General features: G+C 48.1%; 3 protein-coding genes and 1 non-coding gene across 4 annotated transcripts; 1 reads left to right on the top strand and 3 right to left on the bottom strand.

Annotated features, from left to right (window-relative positions):
• Positions 1–1031: 1031 nt before the first annotated feature.
• Positions 1032–8241, bottom strand: ZMYND19 (zinc finger MYND-type containing 19). The gene is made up of 6 exons (XM_063316177.1): positions 8033–8241; positions 6644–6703; positions 5697–5803; positions 4383–4523; positions 3281–3461; positions 1032–1746 (listed from the first exon to the last, which is right to left on the bottom strand). The coding sequence occupies exons 1-6, from the start codon at positions 8081–8083 to the stop codon at positions 1603–1605; spliced, it is 684 nt and encodes a 227-aa protein (XP_063172247.1). The 5' UTR covers positions 8084–8241; the 3' UTR covers positions 1032–1602.
• A 1236-nt stretch (positions 8242–9477) lies between these two features.
• Positions 9478–18145, top strand: STPG3 (sperm-tail PG-rich repeat containing 3). The gene is made up of 7 exons (XM_063316419.1): positions 9478–9625; positions 13600–13667; positions 14846–14986; positions 16082–16170; positions 16310–16421; positions 17194–17319; positions 17996–18145. The coding sequence occupies exons 1-7, from the start codon at positions 9513–9515 to the stop codon at positions 18127–18129; spliced, it is 783 nt and encodes a 260-aa protein (XP_063172489.1). The 5' UTR covers positions 9478–9512; the 3' UTR covers positions 18130–18145.
• A 939-nt stretch (positions 18146–19084) lies between these two features.
• On the bottom strand, positions 19085–24494 carry RPL12 (ribosomal protein L12). The gene is made up of 7 exons (XM_063316152.1): positions 24387–24494; positions 22990–23063; positions 22313–22411; positions 21388–21469; positions 20487–20573; positions 19568–19680; positions 19085–19316 (listed from the first exon to the last, which is right to left on the bottom strand). Exons 1-7 carry the CDS (start codon positions 24421–24423, stop codon positions 19311–19313), a joined length of 498 nt encoding a protein of 165 aa, XP_063172222.1. The 5' UTR covers positions 24424–24494; the 3' UTR covers positions 19085–19310.
• Positions 20659–20788, bottom strand: LOC134506377 (small nucleolar RNA SNORA65). The gene has a single exon (XR_010068798.1). It is a non-coding gene; the product is annotated as a small nucleolar RNA SNORA65 (small nucleolar RNA).
• Positions 24495–24591: the final 97 nt, after the last annotated feature.

Raw genomic sequence — 24591 nt, 5'->3', positions numbered from 1 at the left:
TTTTTCTGCCCCCCCTTATGAATGCTGCATCAGTGAAGGAAAAAAAATAGCAAAAATGCATATATATATTTTTTAAAAAATTAGGATTTGGCAGCCAATAAAGGGGGCTTTTTAAAAAAAACACATTTGTTTATAATAAGGCTCAAGCTTTGGTGGCTACAGGGACATCTGCCAGGAAAGGTTTCAATTGCCAAGACTCGATTTGGCACAGAGATGGTGTGTCCAGGGAAATGTTGTCTGTCTGTCTTATGGCAGAGGAGGTGGTCATGCTATTGAGAACAGGCATGTAATAACTGGAGGTGCCAGAACCAATGGATCCTGTGGCCACCACAACCAATGAAGGAGCAGGAAGGTCACCCACCATTTGCCTCATCTTTTGGATTAAGGGAACTTTCTACCTTTCTCCTCCTTACGATGCTGCACAAGTATCACCAGATGGATCATGCTCCTCCCTCTGCTGGACTTAACTGTAGCGTACATTAATTATCCTACTTTCCTGGGTTTGTGTGACACACAAAATCCCAGACTCACCACACAAGCCAAGTTTCCACACCACTACAAACGACTGGCTGGTTTGGGGTTCAGCATGGGACACCAACAGAGCTGCAGGGACAACGGTTTGAGAAGGGGGTCCTCCCTGGCCCCTTCCTGTAGTCTATGCTGCTTAAATGTCTTGGCAACATTATCCATTTCCAGGAGCATCATTGCTCATTGGTTAGAAAACAAAGCACAAAGCGCAAAACAAGTGGGGGAAACCCCCGGTAAGGATTACACACTGATTCTGACCCTCCCCAAGGGCCCCAAACTGTGAGAATTCGGAAGCTGCTTCGGCTCAGGAATTGTCCCCGTGCGCCCTGCAGCCCGAGAAGAAATGTAAGCGGAAGTTGGCAAGCCCCGAATCAGCTCAATCCCATACGGGGGCGGGGGGTAAACAAGATGCAAAAAAGGTTAGCCGGAAGGAGCAGGCCAGATGAGCAGAAAGTGGGTCCACCAGCCTCCAACGGTTTAAAAATAAAAAAAAGTGCCAGCGATCCATTCCAATCCTTTACTCGAAAACACAACTTCCATGCAGAGTTGTTCAGATTAATTGCTGATGTCTGCGCTAGGTCCCCTGGCCTCCTTCCAAGCACAGGGGGAGGGAAAAAAGCTTTCGCTACAGGACAGTTATTTCAACCCACAATGTGTTCTCACCCGAACATTACAGTAAATGAGTCCTATATAAGAGAACTGCTAAACCGCTCCCCCGCAAAAAAAAACAAAACAAAAAACAAAACCCCCCAAAACAAAACCCCAAAACGAAACGAGAAACCTGTACACAACTTTACAAACATATTAACATATAAATAACAAGAAGCTTCCAGCCAGGACAGCTTCCCCAGTAGTCTTTTTTTCTTTTTTGCTTGAGACTAACACTAGGAGGGAAAGGCCAGTTCCCTCTCCTCAAGCGTCACAGGGGGTGGTAAGTCATCTTTCTGTCTCGGTCTTTTTTTCTCTCCTCGTTGTCAGTGCCTCTGGCTTCAAGTGAGCAGTCTGTGCAAAGCAGGAGCCCCCCCCCCGCCCTCCGGGGGAAGGGGCCCGGCAGCTAAGGCTTTGGCCGGCCGGTCATCGCTCTGGTCCCAGTTCTTGTTGGACGACTCGCTTCTTCTCTCGACAGTGTTTCTTGTGAGCTGGCCAATCTTTCTGCTGGCACTGCGAACCGCAGTACCGCGCAACCTGGCATCGGCCACAGATGTTAAATTCGCGTAACTGGAGGGAGGAGCACGGGACAAAAATCAGTCACCCTTCCCGGCACCCCAGAGCAGTCTTTCTCAACTGCGGCAACAGGGTGTGGACTTCAACTCCCAGAATTCCCCAGCCAGCCTTGTTGGCTGGGAAATTCTGTGTGGATCCTAGAGCAGTGTTTCTCAACCTGGGCGACTTCGAGATGTGTGAACTTCAACTCCCAGAACTCTGGGAGGCTGGCTGGGGAATTCTGGGAGTTGAAGTCCACACATCTTGAAGTCGCCCAGGTTGAGAAACGCTGCCCTAGAGAGACCCATCCCCAAGGTCCACCTTGGTTTCCATCAAGCAATGCCAGCAATGTATCCTGCAACTCCCACACACAGTTTGCTTACAAGACACAACAAAGCCCACCTCATTCCTGACCAACTGCATGCTTATTATTATTATTATTATTATTATTCCTTTATAAAGCTTCTTCGTATAATTCTGGAATATTCAGAGTAAACCCACTGAATCAAAGAAAGTTTCTCCAGGCATCCGGACCGGGGATGGTAGGCAGGCTCTGCTGCCAATGTGATTTTACAACTGAGGTGTATTATGATTTACCATGGGCATCATGGGCTAGTATTTATAACTGCTGGGTTTGTAATCTTTGTAGACCGCCCATTGTTGTGAAATGGGGGGGGGGAGGTGTATACATTGTTCAAATAAATACATTATTTGGAGTCAGCCTTGTCGGATCCATTGTTAATTTCCTTCCCTGTAATTGTGGCTTTAGGAGGAGAGCAAAGTCTTGGTATGATTTGTCCTAAGGTAGAGAATGCATGAGCCATTGATATTCCTTTTCTGGCCCTCAGAGCCAAAGAGGTCGGGCCCTTTTTGGCTTCAGAGGCACTCTGAGGGGCAAAGGAGGCGACTGAGGCCTAGCAGATGATTAAGGCTCTGGTTCAGTCCCTTGAACCCCCTCGTGGAGTTCAGCTCCTGCCTTGCCACACAACACCCGACGTGGTCCTTGAAGCAATGGAGATGGTGCAAGGCTGACACAGCTCTCAAGAGCCGGTCCAGCTGTTGAATACTGAACTGGGATTTTGCACCTGCAAAGCAGATGCTCTAGCATTAATTTTTCCAATATCCGCAAGCTCATTAGCATCTTTCCTTCTGCAAGAACACCCAGAATTATCCTCAGAATCAAGTATGCAGACTGTGCTTCTTGGCAGAAGCACCCTTCCTGAGGATTTCTACGTCTCCTCCTCCTCCATGTAGTTTTTTTCAACAGGGTTTAAACCAACGCCTGACGTTCCACCCACACCAAGGAAAACAGCAGCTCCGGGAAATGAACTTAGGACCACTGACAACCAACATTTTAGTTCCTTCTTTTGGTCAGGCTGCAGAATCACCTGAACAAAACTCTCACGCACAGTCGGCTGTATTTCATGAACCAGGGAGGTGGGGGAAGAAAAGTGTCTGAAATTTGATGGCCACGTCATTTTAAAAAAATAAGCCTCATACAAGCACTGAAGAGGCTGAAGCTGCTGCTGGCTTCTGGCTTCGCACGTACCTGTTTCTCAATCATCGTGCAGGGGGGGTAGTGACACTCGTAGTATGTGCAGGAACTCTCCTCTTCTTCTACCACATCTCCGTTAGCGTTATAGTAGCGTGTTACATTCAGCACAGGGAACTGCTCCTCGATGGGATCCGTGGGAAGTTGCTGTATCGCCAACCAGTATAAGCTTTGTTCCCTTCGACAAGAACAACAACAGTTAGGAATTTCTTCCACAAGAACTGAGATAAAATTTGTCCTTTCGCACCGCCCAGAAGTGCTAAGGATTTAGGCCCTTTGCGTGGGTCACAGGGAAAAACCAACTCTTCTGAGGGACTCATTTAACAACCCTTTATTTCACCACCCCAACTGGAATTCCCCTGCAGAAGGAAGGCAGTGAGATGGAAGCATTACAAAAAAAAAAACCCCAGGAATTAGTTCCCACATATTTGCTGTGGCTCTTGCTGTAACAGGGTTGAAATTTCTGGTCTTGATATCTATATTAGCCTTGCAGACTTTTTCCCATTCACTGTATAATATCTAAGGAACCAGGAAAATTTGCTGCTCTATTTTCTGCAAAAAAGCAGTGGGCTCCACAGGCTTTCTGATTAACGTCTTTGTAATTATTGCTTTGTCTCTAAATAAGGAGCAAAATATTTTGATTCCTTTTCTTCAACAACCTTGGGAGGAACCATCAACAGAGGAAGACCAACTAGCTGTGGGGCATGCATGAGAAAGAAACTCAAGACTGCCCTGCCTTGATTCTGTTTGGTATAAGAGAAGGAAAAGACACCCTATGGCTGGCTTTCAAGCTTCTGTTATTATCCCCTTCAACAATAAAGTAGCATTCCTGGAATCCTCACAGCGTCTACTTCCTCGTTGCATTTGTTTCACTGCACATTAAAAAGACAACCATTTACTGTAGCTACGGACCCAGCAAGGAATTCTCTTCCCATTGACGACTGAGGGGAAGAACCTATTCTCAGGACAGGTTTCCTGTTTCCCAGATACAAGTAACTTAAAGCAGCAAAGAGGTAAGGAAAGCAGTAAATCCTGGGGCTCTTGAACTCTGGATTCTGCATGCTGCTCCTCTCTCTGCATCTCTTTATGGAGAATTTACCTTTGCTTGCTAGAGATTTCTTCAGCTTTGGGTCTCCAGCCCCACGGCACCAATCGCAGGTTGTCCAGGCGGTTGTCGACCGTCACTGCATTCAAATGCACCACCTGGAACCCTGGGGCAATACCTCCCCGGTGTCTCTCCCTGCAAGAAGTAACACAGAGCCTACAGTTTGAGGCAGATTGGGTGATGATGCTCCCCAACTGGGTTTGGGAGACCCTTGCAAATCCAGGCTGCTGTGAAAAGACCCAGGGACTTGCAGTCTAAAGGCAGCTGCCAAGGCTTCTAAGTGGGACAGGCTTTTTGGAGCAGAGCGGACTAGCTTTGCAAGACCTTCCTAAGTCCCTGGTTCTGAGTTCATAAAGCCCGGCTTCAGACCTAAGCACCATATGAAACAGTTACTGACTGGCACCTTCTAATGTTTTTAGCAGGCCCCAGGGCTGCAGTGGGCAGGGCTGTGGAGATGCAAACCAGTTAGAACCATATTCCGTTAATGAACACAGCAGAGATTCCGTTTTTTCTGTTTGTTTTGAGGAGACCGAGTTTCTTTTTTAAAGTGTTTTGAGCCAATTTCAGGCCTACTATTACCATGCTTCTCCACCTGAAAGTGCCAGGAAGCCACAGCAAGAATTCTCCGCATTTAGCAGCAAAAAGGGCTTCAGGGAGAGATGGGTGGCAGTTTGCCTTTCCTAGCTGACCACCCAACCCTCTTAATATCAGGATCTGTCTTTCTCCAAGGAGACCCCATACTCCTCGAAGGACAAGTGAAGATTAAGGAAGATGCATTTTCCCCTGAGGAAACCCTCCACAAAGCAGCATACTTTGGATAAATAGAATATTTTTGGTTACCCCCAAAGCTCTAATTCATTCTCCCAATTTTTAATTACTTTTATGCAATATATATGCATGTATGTGTGTCATTTTATGGTGTAATTATAGTCTCCCTTATACATGATTTTGACAAGGCAGTTTACAAGTAAATTTATCACCACCTTGTCCAAAATTTCTTACCCGTTCGAAAGTTCAAAAAGGTAACAGCGGCACAGAGCAAGAAGAGAAGAAAACTAGATTCATTTTTGACTACTTCTTTTTTAGCATAACAGAAGAAAACAGCTTTGGATATGAAAGCTGTTGGTTCCTGCAGCTTCTGAACATATAACCCACACAAATCTCATTAAGCAGAAAAGTAGGAAGGAACATTTCACACAGATTGTTTCCTTCTCTTAACTTGGAAGAGAAGCCCAGTTCTAAAGACACCTGACACAAACTTTTCTTTGGAAACCTGTAGCTGTGTTTCTGTCGCACAACAACACCTACCACAGTAATTCATGCAACAGACGTCCAAATCCCCTCCCTCGATTCTTGTCAAATGCAAAAGCAAAAATTCTAGCACCATTTCCATCAGCATCAACTTCCATTCGAGCCTGGATAGAAAAGGAAAGCAATTCAGTTTATGTATTTCAAACGCTTGAATGCCCATCAACTTTTTTTTAGATTTTTTTTATCCCGCCTTTATTATTTTTATAAATAACTCAAGGTGAGGAACATACTTAATATTCCTTCCTCCTCCTATTTTCCCCACAACAACAACCCTGTGAGGTGAGTTGGGCTGAGAGCGCGCGACTGGCCTGAGGTCACCCAGCTGGCTTTCATGCCAAAGGCGGGACTAGAACTCTCATACCATGCCTGATTGGCTCTTGGGCTGAGAGAGAGCGACTGGCCCACGGTCGCCCAGCCTGCTTTCATGCCTCAGGCAGAACTAGAACTCACAGACTCCTGGTTTCTAGTTTGGTGGCTTAACCACTAGACCAAACTGGTTCTTCACTAACTTTCCAAGACCACTAACAATACTAACACAGTAAAATCTAATATAAAGTCAATTAATACAATTAATTTTTAATTAAAAATAACAGCAGTGGAAGCCTTCAAAAAAGAGAGAACAAGTATAGAGACCAGTGTTGATTATTCATCTAAAGTACAATGATGTGGCAACTCAAGGCCACATCATCGTACAATTAACATTTTTTTGGCGGAGCTTTAAAAACACAGGTGGGCACAGAAACCCCCCAGGAGTTCCCATTCCACCTTTAAACCACTAAACATAAACAATGGTCTGAAGACAAAAGCTTGAAATATTGGAACCGAAATCTCAAGGACTTCAGAAAAGAAGCACTGGGGAGGGGGGCAAACAGCCTATTCCCAATTCAGAATGACTAAGAGGAGACTGGAGAATTAAAGTGGGAGACAAAGACCTGAATCCTTACCTCAAAGGAATAGCTCTCCACAAGTGGAATGTCTTGCTCATCTATCAGTGTGTATTTTGTCTGCAATTAAAAAGATAATTCAAAATGAAACATTCTGTAAGAAGCCGCCGCCATAATTTACCAGGGCCTTTTGCATTTAATGACAGCAACACACTAAACAATTCGAGGGAACACTCTCTGTGGCAACAGGCCACTCCACCCAGACAAAAGAAAGCAGAAGACTTTTAAAATATTTCAGTGGGCAATCACCAGAAATGTGCTTCAAAGAAGGACCATTTTGGGGAGTCTCCACCCAATCCTATCATCTCAAAAGCTTTGCTAGATGAACCAAGAACTATTTCTACCAGCACCATTTCCAGCCATATATTCAAAACACAGGGTATGGAGGCATCTCCCCGCTCTTGTCTTCCTAAAGCAGGGAAGAAAGTGCAGGGAATAAAGGCTATCAAATGTTTTCTTTCTTTTTCAGTCAAGGAGCAGCAGCAGCAGCAGCTACATGCTTTGGAAAAAAAGCATCTTCCAAGACTGTTCTTCTGGGAGATAGATTACCCACACAGCTTTTGGGCTATATGGGAAATATATTAGTTAACCCCTCCCTCCCCAATTTCAGCTCTTCCCTGGGCTTAACACAAAGTGCAACATCAAATACACTGGAACACACTTTTGCAGGCCATCCTGGCTACCCCAGATTAATCCCTGCATGGGCTACCAACAATTAATAAAGACAACACAGAACTTAATTTTCTCCCAAGCAAACACAAAAAGCTACCTTAGACTATGTGCCCATCCACTTCAGCACCATGTGTCTTAAGGAAGCTCTTCTCCAAGGTCCCCAGTTGGGGATTCCCATCACTGAGCACCCAACAACCCGGGGACCCCAAAAGGGCAGATAACGCCACCCCCAGCATAAAAAGCTCTACCCTCCAAATGCTAACACCACAACTGAACCCCAGACTCCCCCATGACTTGTTACCCAAGCCTTCCAAAGAAACCTGCCCAGGCGCAGGACACCCTCTCCGTATCCTGGACTCCAGTTCCCATCCTCCCAGGCTGCTGGGGAGTGATGGGAGTTGGAGTCCCGCCCACTCCAAGGCTCTGGGCGTCTGCCTCTTGGAAGAGCCCCCTCCCCTCCCACAGGGGGCGGGTGGGAAACAGGAATCGCACCCCCCCCCGGCCTGAAGAGAGAAGGGGGCGCGGAACCCACACGCGGGCGGTGACGTCACAGAGGGGCCCGGTGTGACGTCAAGCCCGCGTCACGCGAGCGGAAAGGGGGCTAGGCGGCCCACCGGAGAAGCGGCTGAGGGCGGCCGCCGGACCCTCAGGCCCTCGGCCGGCCTCGCCCGCGCCCTGCCCTGCGCGCCGGAGGGGAAGGGGAGGGGCGGCCCGCACCTTGCCCGCCACCCGGCCGAGCCTCACGATGCCCAGCTTGAAGTCGGTCATGGCCCCGGCCTGGGCGGAGAGAGGAGGAAGGGAAGAGGGGAGAAGAGAGAGGAGAGGAGGAGGAGGAGGAGGGGAGGCCGCGCTGGACGGAGACGCCGCCGATGCCACGCGCCGCCGCCGCCGCCGCCGCCGCCGCGCGCACACCCGGAGCGAGAGCGAGAGAGGGAGGAGGAGGGGCGGGCGGGGGGCGGGGCCGCACGCACTGCCGCGCCGCCGGCCCCCTCGGGCGGCCGCCGCCCAATCAGCGCGCGAGCCGCGCTCTCGCGTCATCGCCTCCGCGCCCCCGGAGGGGAGGGGCCCGCCCGGCCTCGCGCGCGACGGCGCGACGGCCGCCACGTGACCGAGCCGCCGGCGGCCGCGTCTGATGACCTCAAAGCCCCAGGCCCCACCTCCCGCCCCACCCGGGCGGCCTCTCCTCCTCCTTCGCCCGGTCAGACTTCCCGCGGCGGCCGGGCCGACGCATGCGCGCGGCGCTCTCCCCGCCTTTTAAAGGAGACGTCCTCTCTTTGGGGCGCGTGGTTTTCCCGGAGCGCTGTGTTGATGTCACTCATTATTAACTAGATATGCACGTGTGCGTGTGAGTAAGCAGGCACAGGTATGTGCATGCATACACATATACCCATCATTAAGAGGTGTCTATTAAATGTCTATTATATATGCTCTATGTAATGTGTGTGTGTGTATATATATATAAAAATGTGTACACACACACACACACACACAAATGTATAAACCACATCATGAATTTACTTGTGGGCATAGGTATAAAAGTATTTCAAAATGGGCAAGTTTGATGGTTTCTTTAAATACTGGAAATATTTTAAAAGTTTTAACTATTAAACACCTATGTCATAAACACATCACCATGTTCTGGGGGAGTTGAAAGATGGTTCATGCATCATATTGATCTTTGATTGACTTTGATTTTCCTGGAAATCAATTGGACAAAGCCACAGTTGGCTTGGTTTGTTCAAGATGCTAAGCCATAAACCATGGCTTGCCGGATCCACAAAAACCAACCGATCTGAGTTTAGCCTGCTGTGCCTTCCAGGGTTTAATAGAGAGACTGTATACACCATGACCTGTATACAATTTTATTGTAAACTGCCCAGAGTCCCTCTTTTGGGGGAGATGGGCGGTAGCAAAATTTGAAAAAAAGAAAGAAAAAGAAAGAAAGAAAGAAAGAAAGAAAGGGTGAGTCATGGTAGCTTCCCAAACTATGGCTAAGCAAACCAAGGCTTAGTGTCCTACATGAACCAGCCTGGTCTTGGGCATCTGTGAAAGAGCCACATTGCCCCGGCCAACTGACAGCTGACCAATGGCCGCTCTCTAGCCAAACGGAACCTCAGACATGAGAATCCACTGATGTCACATATCTGCCATTCCAGGTGACCGAGGATGGTGCACTCCACATCCCTGAGCCTTAGAAATGGACTTCCAGAAAAAACAAATCAAGTTTATGGCCCAGAAATACCTGGACTGCAGCCAGAAATTGAAATCTCAATCATCATCCCTTCATAAAAGGCAGGTACAGTCCTCATGGTTATGAAAACACAGCTGGTGAGAGACATTCTGCCCACCTGAGACCAAGTGGGAAGACCTGAATATCTACTTCTTCCCTGGCTATTAAAATAGTCTAGCAAAGTAAGGGCGAGAGAAATCTTTCTGGTCAGTGCCCACATCTGTAAGTACATAATCTCTGGTTTGTGTCTTAAGCCAACTCTGGTCCACAATGGCTGGGTTTGCCAACATGCAAATTAACCAACCAACATTCTATAGTTTAGCATATGTCAAGAGCCAGGTCTATACAGTATATATTCACCTGGTATTGGGATTTTGAGCTGGAGTTAGGATTTTTGTTGGTGTGCTACCTGCTCAACCACAACAGGCTCCTTGCTGATGTTTGCCAGGGTGGTCTTGAAACTGATGTTTGGAATTAAAATGGTTTTTAATCTTACAGGAGTTCAGCACCCATCTCTATTATTTTGCCTAGCACGGGTTCAAATTTCTCAGCCGACGTGCTCAGAACTGAGGAGCCTGCTCAAGGCAGAAGGCCCTTAAAGTCAATTTCTTGAGAGGGTGGTGGATCATCATCCCTAGAAGAATACTCATCAGTTGTAGACTTGCTGTACAATTTTCAAGAGGAAGATCTAAACTGATAGTCTGGGTCAGTTTCAGTTTAGATCCTGGCCAGTTTTCCAGGCACAACCACTTGATCTGTAGGGAAGGGGTAGTCACTCTTGACAAGTCCCTGCAGTTTTCTCGGCAAGAATTCCAGAAGTGGTTTGCCCTTGCCTCCTTTTTCCTGGGAATGAGAGGGTCATGTTCATCGTTTCAATGTTCTGTATACATCGTAACGTTTCGCATGTCACTTCTCTAACCCGTGTTTGCGGGTTGGAAATTTCCAGCCGTGCCAGGCTGTAATCTTCTTACTGCAACTGTGGAATGTATGTTTGGGTTACTGACTCTGTTCAAGGTTACTTTCTCAGGCCGATGTGGGTGACGGTTGCTAACACCTGGGAGGGGGTGGTTGCTAGGAGGGAGGAGGGGCAGGGTTGGTTTTGAAGCGAGGGTTTTTAGTTTGTATTTGGCGCGCTTTTGCTCATTCGCAGCTTTCTTCGTATTTGCATACTATCCTTTCAATAAATCAGTTTTATTCACTAAACTCTGGCGAGACTGACTTCGTTGGGATAAGGCAATCATTACATAAAGCTGAGCATCATCAAAGAAATCTACCCCGCTAGCCCCTAGCCAGGTTACCTGTGACGGGGAGCGCTAGCGATGTCTCTACTACGAGAAGCCGAGTGGATTGAAGAGGAACCGGACACCACGGCGGTGCGGGTGGCCCGGAGTGCCCGCGTGGAGAGGGCAGCCTGCCGAGAACAGCTGGGGCTACAGCCTGGCGAGCAGTTGGTAACGTCGGAAACGACGGGCACATCAGGGGCCGAATATAGAACGGGGGACAAGAACGAGGACTCCGCTGTAGGGGACGCCGAAGAGGTCCAGAAACCAGGACCTCCGTTGTCACCTACAGTGGTAGTGGTAACCGGTGCGGCCGAAGAATCGGTCACCCCCGCGCGAATGAAGGCTCTGGAGGAGAAGTTGGAGTCTTTGACGGTGATGCTAAGGGAAAACCGTGGGAAGTCGGGGTCGGCTGAGGGAAGACGAAAGGGCGCTAGGAATCAGAGCGCTAACCCGGAGTCACCACCCCCATCTCCGCGGAGGTCGGACTCGGTTCCGACAGTCAGCGACAGGGAGGAGGACCCTAGACGTGACTGGAAAAGCCGAACGGCTGGAGGCGGCGAGACCGCCCCCCCTTTCCTGTGAAGTTTGACGGCGATCCTACGAAGCTGTCTTTCTTCATTACCAATGCTAATAGCTACATGGAGGACTGGGAGCAGAGCTTCCACTCCGAGAGGGGGAAAATCAGTGCCATTGCAAATAGGCTGAAGGGGAGGGCGGCGGATTGGTACGTCCAGCTGTGTCAAGCAGAGGCCCCAGAGCTAGAGGACTTTGAGGAGTTCCTGTGGGCGCTAAAACAACACTTTGAGGACCCTCTGGCACAAGAAAGGGCGAAACGGGCTCTGAAGAATCTGGCCCAAGGGTCGCTTTCAGTGGCAGACTACGCGTTAGAATTCAAAGCACTGGCCGGAAAAGTTGAGGATTGGTCCCAGTCCACCCTAGTAGAGCTGTTTAAAGATGGACTGGAAACTGAGGTCCTTTGGTGGGCTCTGGGGCGTGATGACCCAAAGACTTTGTATGGGTGGATTCAACTAGCGGGCAGCGCTGAAAACGCCCTGGAAACCTTCGCACATCGTAAGGCGGTGAAGCAAGGCAAAACCAGCAAAAGCGCCCGCACTCCGATCTCTTCAGGACGACCCAGCCAACGTGCGTGGGAAGAGGAGAGGGAGCGTCGCTTTGCAAAGGGGCAATGTCTGCGCTGCGGGAAGGAAGGGCACCGGGCGGCGGCGTGCCCAAAAAGACGAGCCGAGGATCGCCCAGCTAAACCGGCTGGGAAACCGCCATCCCTACCGAGGAAGATGAAAGCCGCCCTGGCCGAGGCGGAACCTGAGGGCATCCCTTTCTTTGGAGAAGAGAGGGAACAGGAGACCGATGAGCCAGAACTGCCTCAGCCAGCATTCCCCCCGGCTTCACCTGCTGATTGGGCTGCACGCCTGGCAGCTGCCTGGCCAACAATACAACAGGCGCTTGCTGATGCCCAAGCCACTTATAAACGACATGCAGATTCCAAAGGAAGTTGGCATCTAAGTTTATTGGTCCTTTTCCTATTGTGGCTCAAATTAACCCCGTTACTTTTAAATTGGATTTGCCGGCAAATCTTAAACGCTTACATCCTGTCTTTCATTGCAGCCTCCTTAAGCCTTTCCACGAATCAGCCCGCTGGCATCCACAGCCTCCGCCCCCTGCACCTATCATGATTGATGGTCAACAACACTTTGAAATCTGAGAAATTCTGGACTCCCGACGATGTCGTTCTGTCCTACAATACCTGGTTCGCTGGAAGCATTTTCCCCATCCTGAGTGGGTTGCTGCCCACGATGTTCACTCCCCTATCCTGGTTACCCATTTTCATACCGCCTATCCTGATAAGCCTGCGCCTTAGTTTTCCATTTTTTTCGGGGGGGCAATATGTCACGTTCATCGTTTCAATGTTCTGTATACATCGTCGTAACGTTTCGCATGTCACTTCTCTAACCCGTGTTTGCGGGTTGGAAATTTCCAGCCGTGCCAGGCTGTAATCTTTTTACTGCAACTGTGGAATGTATGTTTGGGTTAGTGACTCTGTTCAAGGTTACTTTCTCAGGCCGATGTGGGTAGCGGTTGCTAACACCTGGGAGGGGGTGGTTGCTAGGAGGGAGGAAGGGCGGGGCTGGTTTTGAAGCGAGGGTTTTTAGTTTGTATTTGGCGCGCTTTTGCTCATTCTCAGCTTTCTTCGTATTTGCATACTATCCTTTCAATAAATCAGTTTTATTCACTAAACTCTGGTGAGACTGACTTCGTTGGGATAAGGCAATCATTACAGAGAGAGAGAGAGAGAGAGGCTTTGTGCCTAAGTAGTAAGATAAAGTAAATTAGTACAGTATTTTAGTGATACTGTTATATATAAATGCAGCACAAGACAGCTTGTTTGTTTTTTATTTAATGAAATAAAGCAAAAGAACGCTAAGGGAGAACCTCACTACAGTCGTTTTCCTTCTGAGTATTTTGTTAATAGACAAGTGAACTGCCTTTTGTAGACGCATCCTTGGCATTTGCTAAACATTTCAGATGCGCCCAGCAGAGCCAAGCAGTTGCTCATTCTTGCTTTGGGGTACGGCCTCCCCCAGGGCCAGGGGCCAACATACAGCTCTTGTGGGTGATGTTTTGACTTTTCATACCACTGATCCTCCTTTGTATCTCAACGTTCTTTGGTTTAAGAGGGATATGAAACTGGCTGGACCTGATTAGCCAATTGCAGATGGTTGCATGGGGTGAATTGTTGTGTTTGTTTGCAGGGGTCACCAAGGCAGAGAAACGGGCACATCCTCCACATTCCCGGACATTTATGGAGGAAGGAAAAGCAGTAAGTGGAGGCCTCCAGGACAGTGCTCCAAGTTCCTTTTTATATTCCTCGTGGTCTCTAAGGTGGCTTAGTGGAAAAGCCAATTATGCATGACTCCAATGCAGCATATGTGGTAGGACATTGGTGTGATGGTTTCAAAAGCATAGCAGTAACCGTGGGGCATACAGATAGTCTTCACTTAATTACCATTCGATTAGTGACAGTTCAGACTTATGACAGTGCTGAAAAAACTGACTTACAACTGGTGCTCACACTTAACAACCATTGCAGCGTCCCCACAGTCACATGATCACGATTTGGGTGCTTGGCAACCGGTTCACATTTATGACCATTGCAGCATCCTGTGGTCCTCCGGTAGGAGGGAATGGGCGGTGACAAATTTGATAAATAAATAAGTAAATTGCCATTTTCAACCTTCCCGGCCAGCTTCTGGCAAGCAAAATCAATGGGGAACTGTATGATTTGCTTAACAGCCAGGAGGTTTGCTTAATGACCACCGTGATTTGCTTAATGACCACTGCAAAAGAGGTCATAAAATTGGTAAGATTCGCTTAATAACCACTTTGCTTAGCAACCAAAATTCCAGTCTCGATTGTGGTCGTTAAGCAAGGACGACCTGTACTGAAGCTGTTTTCAAACTCAAAATGATTTAAATAGGACTGCAGACAAGCACCAGAGTGAGAGATTTGTCATGTATTGCTAGTGTTCAGTGCCATCCTATGGCAGCCCAGATTAATACACCTACTTTAAGCCACTGTTTAAAACCAAAGAACGTCTGAGATTCTTAAAGCTGCCTCAAGGGTGGGGGAACACACCCCGATTGGCCCTTGCGTCTTCTTGGATGCAAGGCTGGGTTGGAATAAACCACACGTTAAGCCAGTAACTGTAGCGGATAGATCTCGGGCCAGATTCACACACACACACACAGTCCAGTTCAAGCAGCTAGATGACAGCTGAGTGAAATACATCAACCCCACTAGTGTTTTCTCTCCCCGTGGTCTTGTGAAGCAGAAGATTGGCTGAGAGAGCATGAGCAGGCTGCAGCTGGCTGGAAAGCCGGCTTGCAAGTCACCTAGCCCCGTTCTCCCACTTGTTCCGCTAAACATGTGGTTGTTGAAAACCACCCATCACTTCAGTTAACTCAGGCCCCTTCTAGCCCTGTTTGTTCGTTTGTTTAGGATGCCAACCGTCCCAAGGTCGGATGAACTTAATATTGGATGTGGACAGTCCTGGTCCAGCAGCTTACTCGCCTGTCAGAACAACCTACAGGGAAACCATTGCTCCATCCTACACTTTTGGGTGCAAGACACCCCCTCGAGGTACCAGGGAAGGGATGCGGGGATCGTGAGCTAGCAAGCTAATCTGGAGTCATTCATAAGAGATACATCGGTAGGTAAAGAACCACCTGCCTTAAGATGAAGGCGAGGAAGCGGTTCCAGACTTACGACCGTGCTGGAAAAACCGAATTACAACTGGTGCTCACACCTATGACCGTCGCAGCATCCCTGCAGTCACGTGATCACGATTTGGGTGCTTGGCAACCCGTTCACGCTAATAACCATCGCAGCGTCCTGTGGTCACATGATCAGCATTTTTTATCTTCCCAGCTGGCTTCTGGCAAGCAAAATCAAGGGGGAACTACGTGATTAGCTTAACCATGCTGATTTACTTAATGCTGCAAAATAAAAGGTGGTAAAATCGGGTCGGATTTGCTTAATGACTGCTTCACTTAGCAACCAAAATTCCGGTCCCAGTTGTGGTTGTTAAGCAAGAACTACCTGTGAAATGGCGCACACGGTCCACCTCTCACACTGAGCCATGTTTTACTGAATAGTGGATAGTTTTGCACCTGTTGAGCCAACCCCAAGCCCTATCATGGCTTAGTGCAATGTGTGAAGCTGTCACGCAGTAGCCAGGTGAGCTGGTTGGGTGAGTTGTTTCCAGGGGAGATCCCTAAGATCCTTCAAAACAGAATGGGCATTTTTGTTTCGGTCATCTTGCTCTACAAATGTGATGGAATGAAGTGCCAAAATGGCGGAATGGGTTGTGCACTATTTCAGGGGGAAACGGGGGGCAGGGAGAAATGGCCTCCAATGTTAAAAAAAAAAAATTTTTTTTTAAAATCCCCACCCGTAGAACACTTTTGAGCAGCAGAGAAGAGACCTGGGCTAGAATCTTTGCTGAAAATTGGCAAATGTCTACTTGCAGGGAGCTTCCAATGTAAACGGAGCATGCAAACAGCTGGCCAAAATGGCGGGGTCTCTTCTTGTCATGTCACCTCCGATCTCTTACCTGTCCAAGGTGTCACCCGAGCATCAGATGGAACGATGAGCGTCAGGAGAGGTTACGAGATTTATATGTGCTCTTCTCCCCTTGAACCCCTCCGCTGCAGCGTGACTGTCTATTTTTATTAGAAGGCGGAGGGCGACGTGCCTGGCAGAAACCTTGGTTCCAGAGCAAGAACCCCTTCTCAAGGAAAGTGGACTTCAGCACCGAAACCAACGTACGTGTCACTTACAGGGAGAGCACGGCCACACTGAGGCCCCTTCAGATGAGGCATCTGGGGTCCACCACCGGTGGAGATCAATAAACCCAGTGTGGTGGATCTGCTTTAGTTCACCTCTCCGCCTTTTCTTTTCCAGTGGCCTTCTCCTTCGCAGTATAGCCCACCCTTAGGATCTAGACCTGCCAACCGGCTGAATACCCCGAACTTTACCTTCAGCCAGAAGGGCGAGTTCTCTTTTGTCAACAAAGGTGAGGTGATCCCAAGAAACGTTCTCCGGGGACAGGAAGGGATTCTCGGTCTGAGCAAGCCACCAGGGGAGCCCAGCAGGTTGAGGAACGAGATTTGGTAGATAGGATCTGGGACAAGCAAGTCAACAGCACTTTGGCTGACCTTTGAGCTGGTTTCGTACTTGGATGGGAGATGGTCAGGGAACCCCAAGGCTTTAGGACACCCCAAGAGAAGGCAACGGTAAACCTTTCCTGTATGTACTCAGCTTGTGGGCAATTTTCCTTTCCCTTGGATAGGATGGCTTTTCAGCATCAACATTCCCAAGGAAGTTCTCTTTCTGCCTGGGCCTAAAGCACATCATCCCCTAACGAGGGAAATGATAGGGAACCCAGTGAGCAGAAGCTGCTCATCCTCCTCCGTGTTCCTGCTTGCTTAACCAGAGAAAGCAGGTGACCAACAGCGACAATGAAATTGCAGTTGGGGAAAGAGCAGGATGGTCATTCTGGACGCTGGCCAATAAGCAATGACACCAACAGGGTGGCCCCGCTGTTCTGTCCCAGGTCCTTTGTTGGTGCACAAGTGCACTGTTACTGTACCCTCCAAGGAGTTGTGTATTCCTCAAGCATATTGATTCTAAGAGCTCAACTCTACATCTCCAGCAGCAGGGAGTGGGTGATGGTGCTTGTACTCAAAAACGTTGTTTTGCGTAACCTGAGCTTCAAAAAGAGGATTACCTCTCTGAATTCCACCCCCCCCCATGCCCAATAAGGTCACCACTGCTTTCTGTTGCAGATTCCATAAACGACCCAGGACCCAATCAGTATAACATTGAACGCGCCTATACGTTTGTGCTACACCGGTCGCCAGCCATCATCATCAACCCTGTCCCGCTCATGCTATACAGATGGATTGGAAAAGGTGAGGAAGAATCAGCATCCATTCCTTCAGACCGCATGGATAAAGTGTCCTTCTTTTGAAGGCCACATCCTCCCAAGGGGAACCCTGTAAGGGCAGTCCTTACTTAACTGTTTTTTAGTGATGGTTCAGACTTACGACAGTGCTGGAAAAACCGACTTGCGACTGGTCCTTACACTTACAACCATCGCAGCATGTGTCGTCCTCCCCCCCCCCCCCAGCGGTCGCATGATCGCAATATGAGTACTTGGCCACTGGTTCACATTTATGACCTTCGCAGCATCCTGTGGTCATGTGATCATTTTTGACTTTCCCAGCCGGCTTCTGGCAAGCAAAATCAATGGGGAACTGTGTGATTCGCTTAAGAACCACGTGGTTTGCTTAATGACTGCAGTGATTTGCTTAACAGCTGTCACAAAAAAAGTGGTAAAATCAGGTCAGATTCCCTTAACGGCCGCTTTGCTTAGCAACCAGAAAGTTGGTCCCAATTGTGGCCGTTAAGTGAGGACTACCTCTGTGGCAGATTGGGCTGAAGCAAGCTATAAATGGACTAGGATCCCCACAGCTTCACAGGCCTTGGTCCCTTCCAACATGGGGCATTCCCCCAGCTTCCGAGCAAAATCCAGATGTGCAAGGGAGACATAATATGAACTCCTGTCACAATCTCCCTTCTTTACAGAGGGCACTCCAGGTCCTGGGACTTACAACGTGGAGAAAGGGTACAACGCTCGTCTGCCCAGCTGCCCGAGCTTCTACATCCAAGGCGTGAGACGGCCCAAGCAGCATGAAACGGGCCCGTTTACAACGCTGTGAAGCTACAGACACAACAAAACCAGGTTGGGATTCTTCCCATTCCATTTCTGCTCAGTGTAACCTCCTGGGTCACTTGCCATTAATACAAGCTTGAGAAAAAGTAAAAGAGCCCCACCTGCATCTATAAGCTTTCTGAGCATCAGGGTGACTTCTGTTAGTAAGGAAGAAGAAAAATAAAGAATATCCACCAATGGAAGCTCTGGAGAAAACCAAGAGTCAACTGGAAATGTTGCTTGTTTGTGGAATAGAAGGCAGCGGGCACTTTTAAAGAAGCACAGAGCCTTTGCAGACTTTACACCTACCAAGAGACCGAATTCTGGTGACTTTCAGAAAGTCTGCTCTGTATCTCATTTCTTGACCCCCCCCCCTTAAAAAAAAAAAAAAAAAAAAAATTCCAGGGGGGAAGCAAAGCCCTTTCACGTTTGTACCTAAGCATTTTAACTAAATCAGATTTGTACAATGTGGGAGGCGCTGCAGCTGAATGAGGAAACAGGAGCACAGCTCTTTCCCCGTCTGGTTATGCAATGAAAAAACCCTTTGGCTGTGACTCAGCCAAAGACAGACTTTGATAGAGAGTTAAAAATTAATCCCTACTGCTTAACAGTAGGGCTAGAAATATATGTATATATATATAAATATATATATTTTGATAGATGAGCAAGTGGCATAGATGAACCCAATTCTGTAGGGCTGGGGGGGTTGTTCATTTTATTTACAGTCTGCAGTTTCTGCATTTTAATCTTAGGAGAGGACTGGTTGTTTTGAAAAAAAGAACACAACTGGAGTTTTAATGCATGATATAGTTATAGTTTGGAGGCTGACAGCCACAATTGACCACAAGCTGCCCACCCTGCTCTAAAAAAAGGAAGCCTTCTATGTTCATAATTGCAAAATTACCCATAAGGCAAATCTGATGTAATCTGTTCAAGTTTAAAAATACAGCGGAGATAGAATTTGAGTTAACCTGGTGCAATTTTTTTTATTTTTGAAATGCATACACAACCCTTTCAACACGCCAAAGGGACTGTGATGGAATCAGGCCCTAAGAGTCAAAACCGGAGAGGGGGTGAGGAAAATCTGCCTGAGGAAGGACTCCATCCTTTATGGCATCAGCCAAACAAACTACATTTATCGTACAAGAACAGGAAAATAGTTGCATCCAGTCCATTTAGGTGGTGGCCTTAGCTCTGTCGGAGAAGGAAAAAAAAATAAAAGGCACATTCAGTTTGTTACTCCTTGATTGCCTCTCCCCCCCCCCCCACCCTAACCTTGACAGCTGAAGGCACTGTATAGAGAAATCTCCTCTGCTTCTTAGCCCAAAAACCCTGTGAGGTGGGCTAGGGAAAGAATCACCCGGTGAGCTCTATTGGCAAGTGTAGGGTTGCAGCTTAGATTAGCTGACAATCTTTGGTCTATTGTAGGGAGGGCTAATACTCACCGCCGGGCATTCAATCGCACCGCTATTGATGTCATCGATGATGTCATGCGGGTGTCTTCCGTCAACGCTGCAGCCAACAGACTGAGCAGTTCCCAGGATTTCCTTAATAGTCCCTGCAGAAGGGCAAGGAACATCCGATGTCTGCCTGCTGTGCCTGTCACAGCGTGCAAACTTACTTCCCTAACTCAAAATGGAGAAAAGCCCAAAGCCACTGTGTCTCCTACTCCACGGTAAAGCCCCCTTCCCCGGTCAGGATGTGAATCTCAGCCTCTTAGCCCACCTGTTTCCTCACACTCAAGGTTCCCTCCTTTCATCCAACTAACTTGGGGAGGTTGATCAGACTGTGCTTGGAAATCAACTGCTCCTCCTTTGGGGGAGGGCTGCATCTGTTCCAGCTGTCCCAACAACAAGGTGACTTTCAACAGAAGGAGCCAAGTTCAGAGGAAAGAGCAAGCCAGTTTCATCATGTATGAAATTGCAGTTGGAAAGTCTACTCAGGGTTACTTTTATGGAACTGTAGTAAGGTGTCATACGCAGAGATCTCTGTTCACCCGCCTCGCCCCCTTTTGATCTACAAACGCCGTCCTTTCAACACGGAGAAATTCATTTTAGGATTGTGGATTCTTCAAGGTAAGCTAAGAAGGCTGACTCCTGACCCAGCTCGGATTCTGGGGGATCTGCCATGTGTCAAGAAGACAGAGAGACTAAGTCACACAATTGTCTTAACTCTGAGGAAGGCCACTGCCTGGGTTTGGAGAGGGGCAAAGATTGAAGATGGTGTTGCCAGGCAGAAATGGTCAACGTTAAATGAATCCATGCACGAAAAACCCTTAATGTATACTCCTGATCATTGTCAGGCTGTGCTCTGAGCTGAGAACCAGACCCTTCATCTTCATTCCAAGTGGTGCCCCCATATTACCGGAGAGTTCCCGGGCCAAGGACCGATGTCTCATCTGCCGGGCGATGTTGATAATCTCATCGAAGCTAACGCTGCCACTGTGTTTAACTGGAAGAGGAAACAGGAGCCTGGTTGGTTTTTTGCAAGGAGAGCCATCCAAAGTTTTCAGAAACTTTGCCCTTGACATTTCTACGTCTGTTCCCAGTCTTCGGCACAGAGTTACCCACAGAGAGAATAGCTCTGTTTCCTTGAAAGGGGGTTCCTCTCAGCTCACCACTGGAATGTACAAGCCACAGCTGAAAACAGGCAAGCACAGTGGCGGGTGGCTGGTTTTGATCCACACCCCAACAACCTGGCAAACATTTATGGGGGGGCCCTCCAACCCCACTTAAGAGGCCTCTAAGTATTACTGGAGTTGACAACTATGAAAACTGTTTTAAAAATAGGCTTGCCAAACTAGCTTCCATCACAACATCCTAGACATATTTTGCTGACTTCATCCAATCTTTATAAATCAACACTCGTCTTTCCCATATCCTGCTTTTCATCACTGCTCAGTTGCAGAGACTCAAGACTCTCCTACATATTTCTAGTATCAGAATATCAAGATTCATTGACCGATTGATTCAAACAACAGGTATTAGAAAGGGATTTAAAACACAACCAAATGAAACCAAATCTATTCCTTTCCAATGCATTGTGGAAGATTCCTTCAATATTTAATGCTTGGCTTACTTCTCTGAACTAAAGAGTGAGATGGAACATTGCACATCTTCTCAAGAAGAGCCGGCTGTGAGGACAGTCCCTTGCAAGCTGGCGCATTATCGGCTACTGTCCTCCTTGCTTGGAGAAGGGAGCTCCAGCAAGCCAACTCCAAGCAGATGGAGCTACAGGTGTGCAGTCGCCACAGGTTGACACTTACTGTTCTTCTGCTTCTTGCGATCACGAGGAGGCTCCTTCAGAGCTTTGATAATCAAAGCAGAGGCTGATGGTACAACCTCAATCTACAGGGTAGAAACACCAAATGGTGAGATAGGAAGGAGAAGATCAGCCACTGACTATAGAAAGCCTCTTCAAATCAAGAGATATTCCCACCACCCAGAAACACAGATAGAAGAGAGACAATATTAGAGGCTATAAATTATTTTAAAAGAAACTGCAACCTAAGGCTTGACAGATCACAACAGAAGGGCACAAACACTTTTAAGTTTCTTATTTCTGCTCCAAACTATCCAGTCCAGCTCATTATGCTGCCTGAGCTCGCAAACCACACTTTGACTTAGCCTTCATGCCTCCCACCGAACTCCAACGCAATCTGATTTTGGCTTAGAAGGCTGTATGAACTGAAGCCAGTGTTACTTATTCCACAAACTATATTTAAACAAAACACACACAAGGCCCGTTTTACAAAGCTCTGTGCGCCCAGCCCGGACACTTGTGAGATAACTGACATCTTGTGAACATTTCAGGCAAGATGACAGGCCTGTTGCACAATGTTGCTGTAAGATTAAGGGTGAAAAGCATAACTAAATCTGACAGATCCACAATGCAAGGCAAGAAGCTGGTTAGCATTCCTAAGCTGCAAAATGCAGCCGACTCTTACATCCTACTACTAATCATTACACTTTATTAATCCATCAGGCCCAGGATTCCCAAAGGCCTTTTTTTCAAGGTTCAGGCTTAGGGACCCCCACGCAGTAAACTGAGAGGCACTCATTTTATCGACCTCGGAAGGATGAAGGGCTGAGTCAACCCTGCCAGGATTACGGCTCCCGGTGGCAACCTGGACAGTCTTCTGAGACTCGGCGCCTTGACCGGGGAGCCATCCCTTCTGGCGTTGTCTGTACCTGTGCTTGCCTGTTCTGGATAGTCAGCTTCACGGTGATCCTTAGCCCCTTCCAGTCACCAGTGGCCTTGGCAATGTCATCTCCCACCTTCTTTGGAGACTGAAAGGAGAAGCAGAGTTTTTATTACATTAGCTGATGCCAAAGTTTTGTTTCAGTATTGGCCAGAGATTTAAAACTCTGGCTCTGAAATAGGACGTACGTTTAATCAAACTGATTAATCAAATTAATCAAATTTACTCCTTACAAGTCACGCAGTGCCAATTATTAATCCAGATGAAGCCAATTCACCACAATTCTGGGTGTGGTTCTAATGCTAGCTCAAGAAGATGAATGAAGGGAGGGAATTGTGTATGAAATTGAGAATCTAGAGGTTACAAGTTGCTTATAAAAGCTTCTAGCCCACAACAGGGTTTTGTTAAATGCACACATCCTAGGTGAGCTGGGTTAATCAAGGTGGATCACATGTTGGAAAAGACTGCTTGGTTGGTTGCCTGAAGCAGCTTTCTTACCAACTCAGGCGTAATTTACGAGCCTTCCAGCTTATAAAACTACAAAGTCTTCCAACTGGAGCCAAAAAAAAGCCCACTTTAGAGAATCTGCTTGGCAAGGAAGAGATTCTCTAAGTAATCAGATTAAATCCCCCGCTCTAATTCAGGAAACACAAAAGACATACATACCAAACCCAAAGGACCAATTTTGGGAGCCAGAGCAGATGTTGCTCCAACTTCCCCGCCAGTGCATCTCAGGAACACTGCCAGAAAAGAAAAATTAACATAATCAGGACTGATGACAACTAATGTAATGAAGCAAAAACACTCTTGAGATGCCTAGCAAGTGCATGGTGATACCCATGCAGCTTTCTTGGTAAGAACACAGAAGCATCTTCCCAGTCAGCTTGTGGACATCCTTACGGTCTTCCATCCAAGGGTTCGCGAGGTCCGGCCTTGCTAAGTTTCTGAGCTCAGAGAGACAGAAATGGCCACCACCTCTGATTAATCTTTTTTTTTTTTTTTAAATCCATTCAACCGTGTCCGGTCCTCGGAGACTGCCTGGACAAGTCCCTGCAGTTTTCTTGGCACAGTTTTCTGAAGTGGCTTGCCCTTGCCTCCTTCCTAGGGCTGAGGGAGAGGGACCGGCCCAAGGTCACCCAGCTGGCTTTGTGCCTCAGGCGGGACTAGAACTCATCTTAACCCAGTTTCTAACCCAGTGCCCCGACCTCTGCACCAAACTGGCTCTCCCTGACTAATAATCACCACCAACGTCCAGCCAGCTGGACGAAGGACGAAGAAACCTTGCGCCACAGAGAAACCAGCCCAACTGGGCACCAGCCCAACACAGCAGCCAGCCCTCCACCCAAACTTTTACTGATTATAAAGCACCTCGCTCTAAAGCAGCTTATTCCCAGCACATTGGGGCCTTCCTCACAGCACAACTTTAAAGGCGCTAAGCAGCTATTCAGCTCATTTTGACCAAAAGCAGCTTTCTGTGCTTGGAAAGGATGGAATAAAAAACGCCAGTTCACTAAGGCAGCATTCTCATATTAGCAAAAGGGGAGGAGGAATAGGCAGACAAAGAGACGGGCAACTTTTTTGGACAATGCTCCAACGGACTCCATGGCTGCGTGGCAGAGCACAGTTGCAGCAGGGTTGTGTTAAATTCACACGGACTAAGCGAGAGGCGTCAATCCACGCCATCTCAGCAACCTGCAGGGCCACGTTTGGCAGCTGCCTTCACACGGGACCAGCTTGGTTCGTTGTTCTGCAATTTGGTGGGTAACATAATCGCAGCTGAGCGCAAACCGAGAAAATGGGCTAGTTCAATAAAATGGCTGAATGTGTGGCAGGACTAACCATCTGATTGATTGGGGGATTAACTAAGCGAGGAATATTGGGTTGAAACAGGAATTACCCAGAGTCGAAGTCCTCAATCAAGGAAAGTAACAGACGCGGAAGACGGACACGCAACGAAGCGTTCACACGTGCTGGCCCTGCGGGAATGTCTACCGGGAAGAACAACTCAGCCGGATCAGCCCTAAATGCCGCCTAACATCAGAACAGCCAGGCTCCATACTCACCGACTTTGATTTCGTTGGGATCGAACTTGGGCGGCATGGTGGGGAGAGCAGCGCCGGGTCAGATGGCGGCGGATCCACGAACGACGAAAGCAACCCAACAACGAAGGCAGAAAGGCCTCTCCGCCGCGTTCCCGCAGGATATAGCGTCCAAGATCTCGCGAGACCTGGCGAACTGCCGTCTCGACAGCTGCGGGCGCGAGGCTTC

This window comes from Candoia aspera, chromosome 16 (assembly GCF_035149785.1).
Source record: "Candoia aspera isolate rCanAsp1 chromosome 16, rCanAsp1.hap2, whole genome shotgun sequence".
NCBI lineage: Eukaryota > Metazoa > Chordata > Lepidosauria > Squamata > Boidae > Candoia > Candoia aspera.
This window is presented reverse-complemented; position numbering and strand designations above follow the sequence as displayed.

Coding starts and splice junctions, on each gene's coding strand:
- ZMYND19 (XM_063316177.1), bottom strand. CDS start 8,083: ATGACCGACTTCAAGCTGGGCATCGTGAGGCTCGGCCGGGTGGCGGGC. Junction 4,524..5,696: donor CTGTTGCATGAATTACTGTG/GTAGGTGTTGTT, acceptor TACTTCTTGCAG/GGAGAGACACCGGGGAGGTA. Junction 3,462..4,382: donor GAAATCTCTAGCAAGCAAAG/GTAAATTCTCCA, acceptor TTCTTGTCGAAG/GGAACAAAGCTTATACTGGT.
- STPG3 (XM_063316419.1), top strand. CDS start 9,513: ATGGACTTCCAGAAAAAACAAATCAAGTTTATGGCCCAGAAATACCTG. Junction 9,626..13,599: donor AGGCAGGTACAGTCCTCATG/GTTATGAAAACA, acceptor GTTTGTTTGCAG/GGGTCACCAAGGCAGAGAAA. Junction 16,171..16,309: donor ACTTCAGCACCGAAACCAAC/GTACGTGTCACT, acceptor TTTCTTTTCCAG/TGGCCTTCTCCTTCGCAGTA.
- RPL12 (XM_063316152.1), bottom strand. CDS start 24,423: ATGCCGCCCAAGTTCGATCCCAACGAAATCAAAGTCG. Junction 23,064..24,386: donor TCCCAACGAAATCAAAGTCG/GTGAGTATGGAG, acceptor CTTTTCTGGCAG/TGTTCCTGAGATGCACTGGC. Junction 22,412..22,989: donor AAATTGGTCCTTTGGGTTTG/GTATGTATGTCT, acceptor TTCTCCTTTCAG/TCTCCAAAGAAGGTGGGAGA.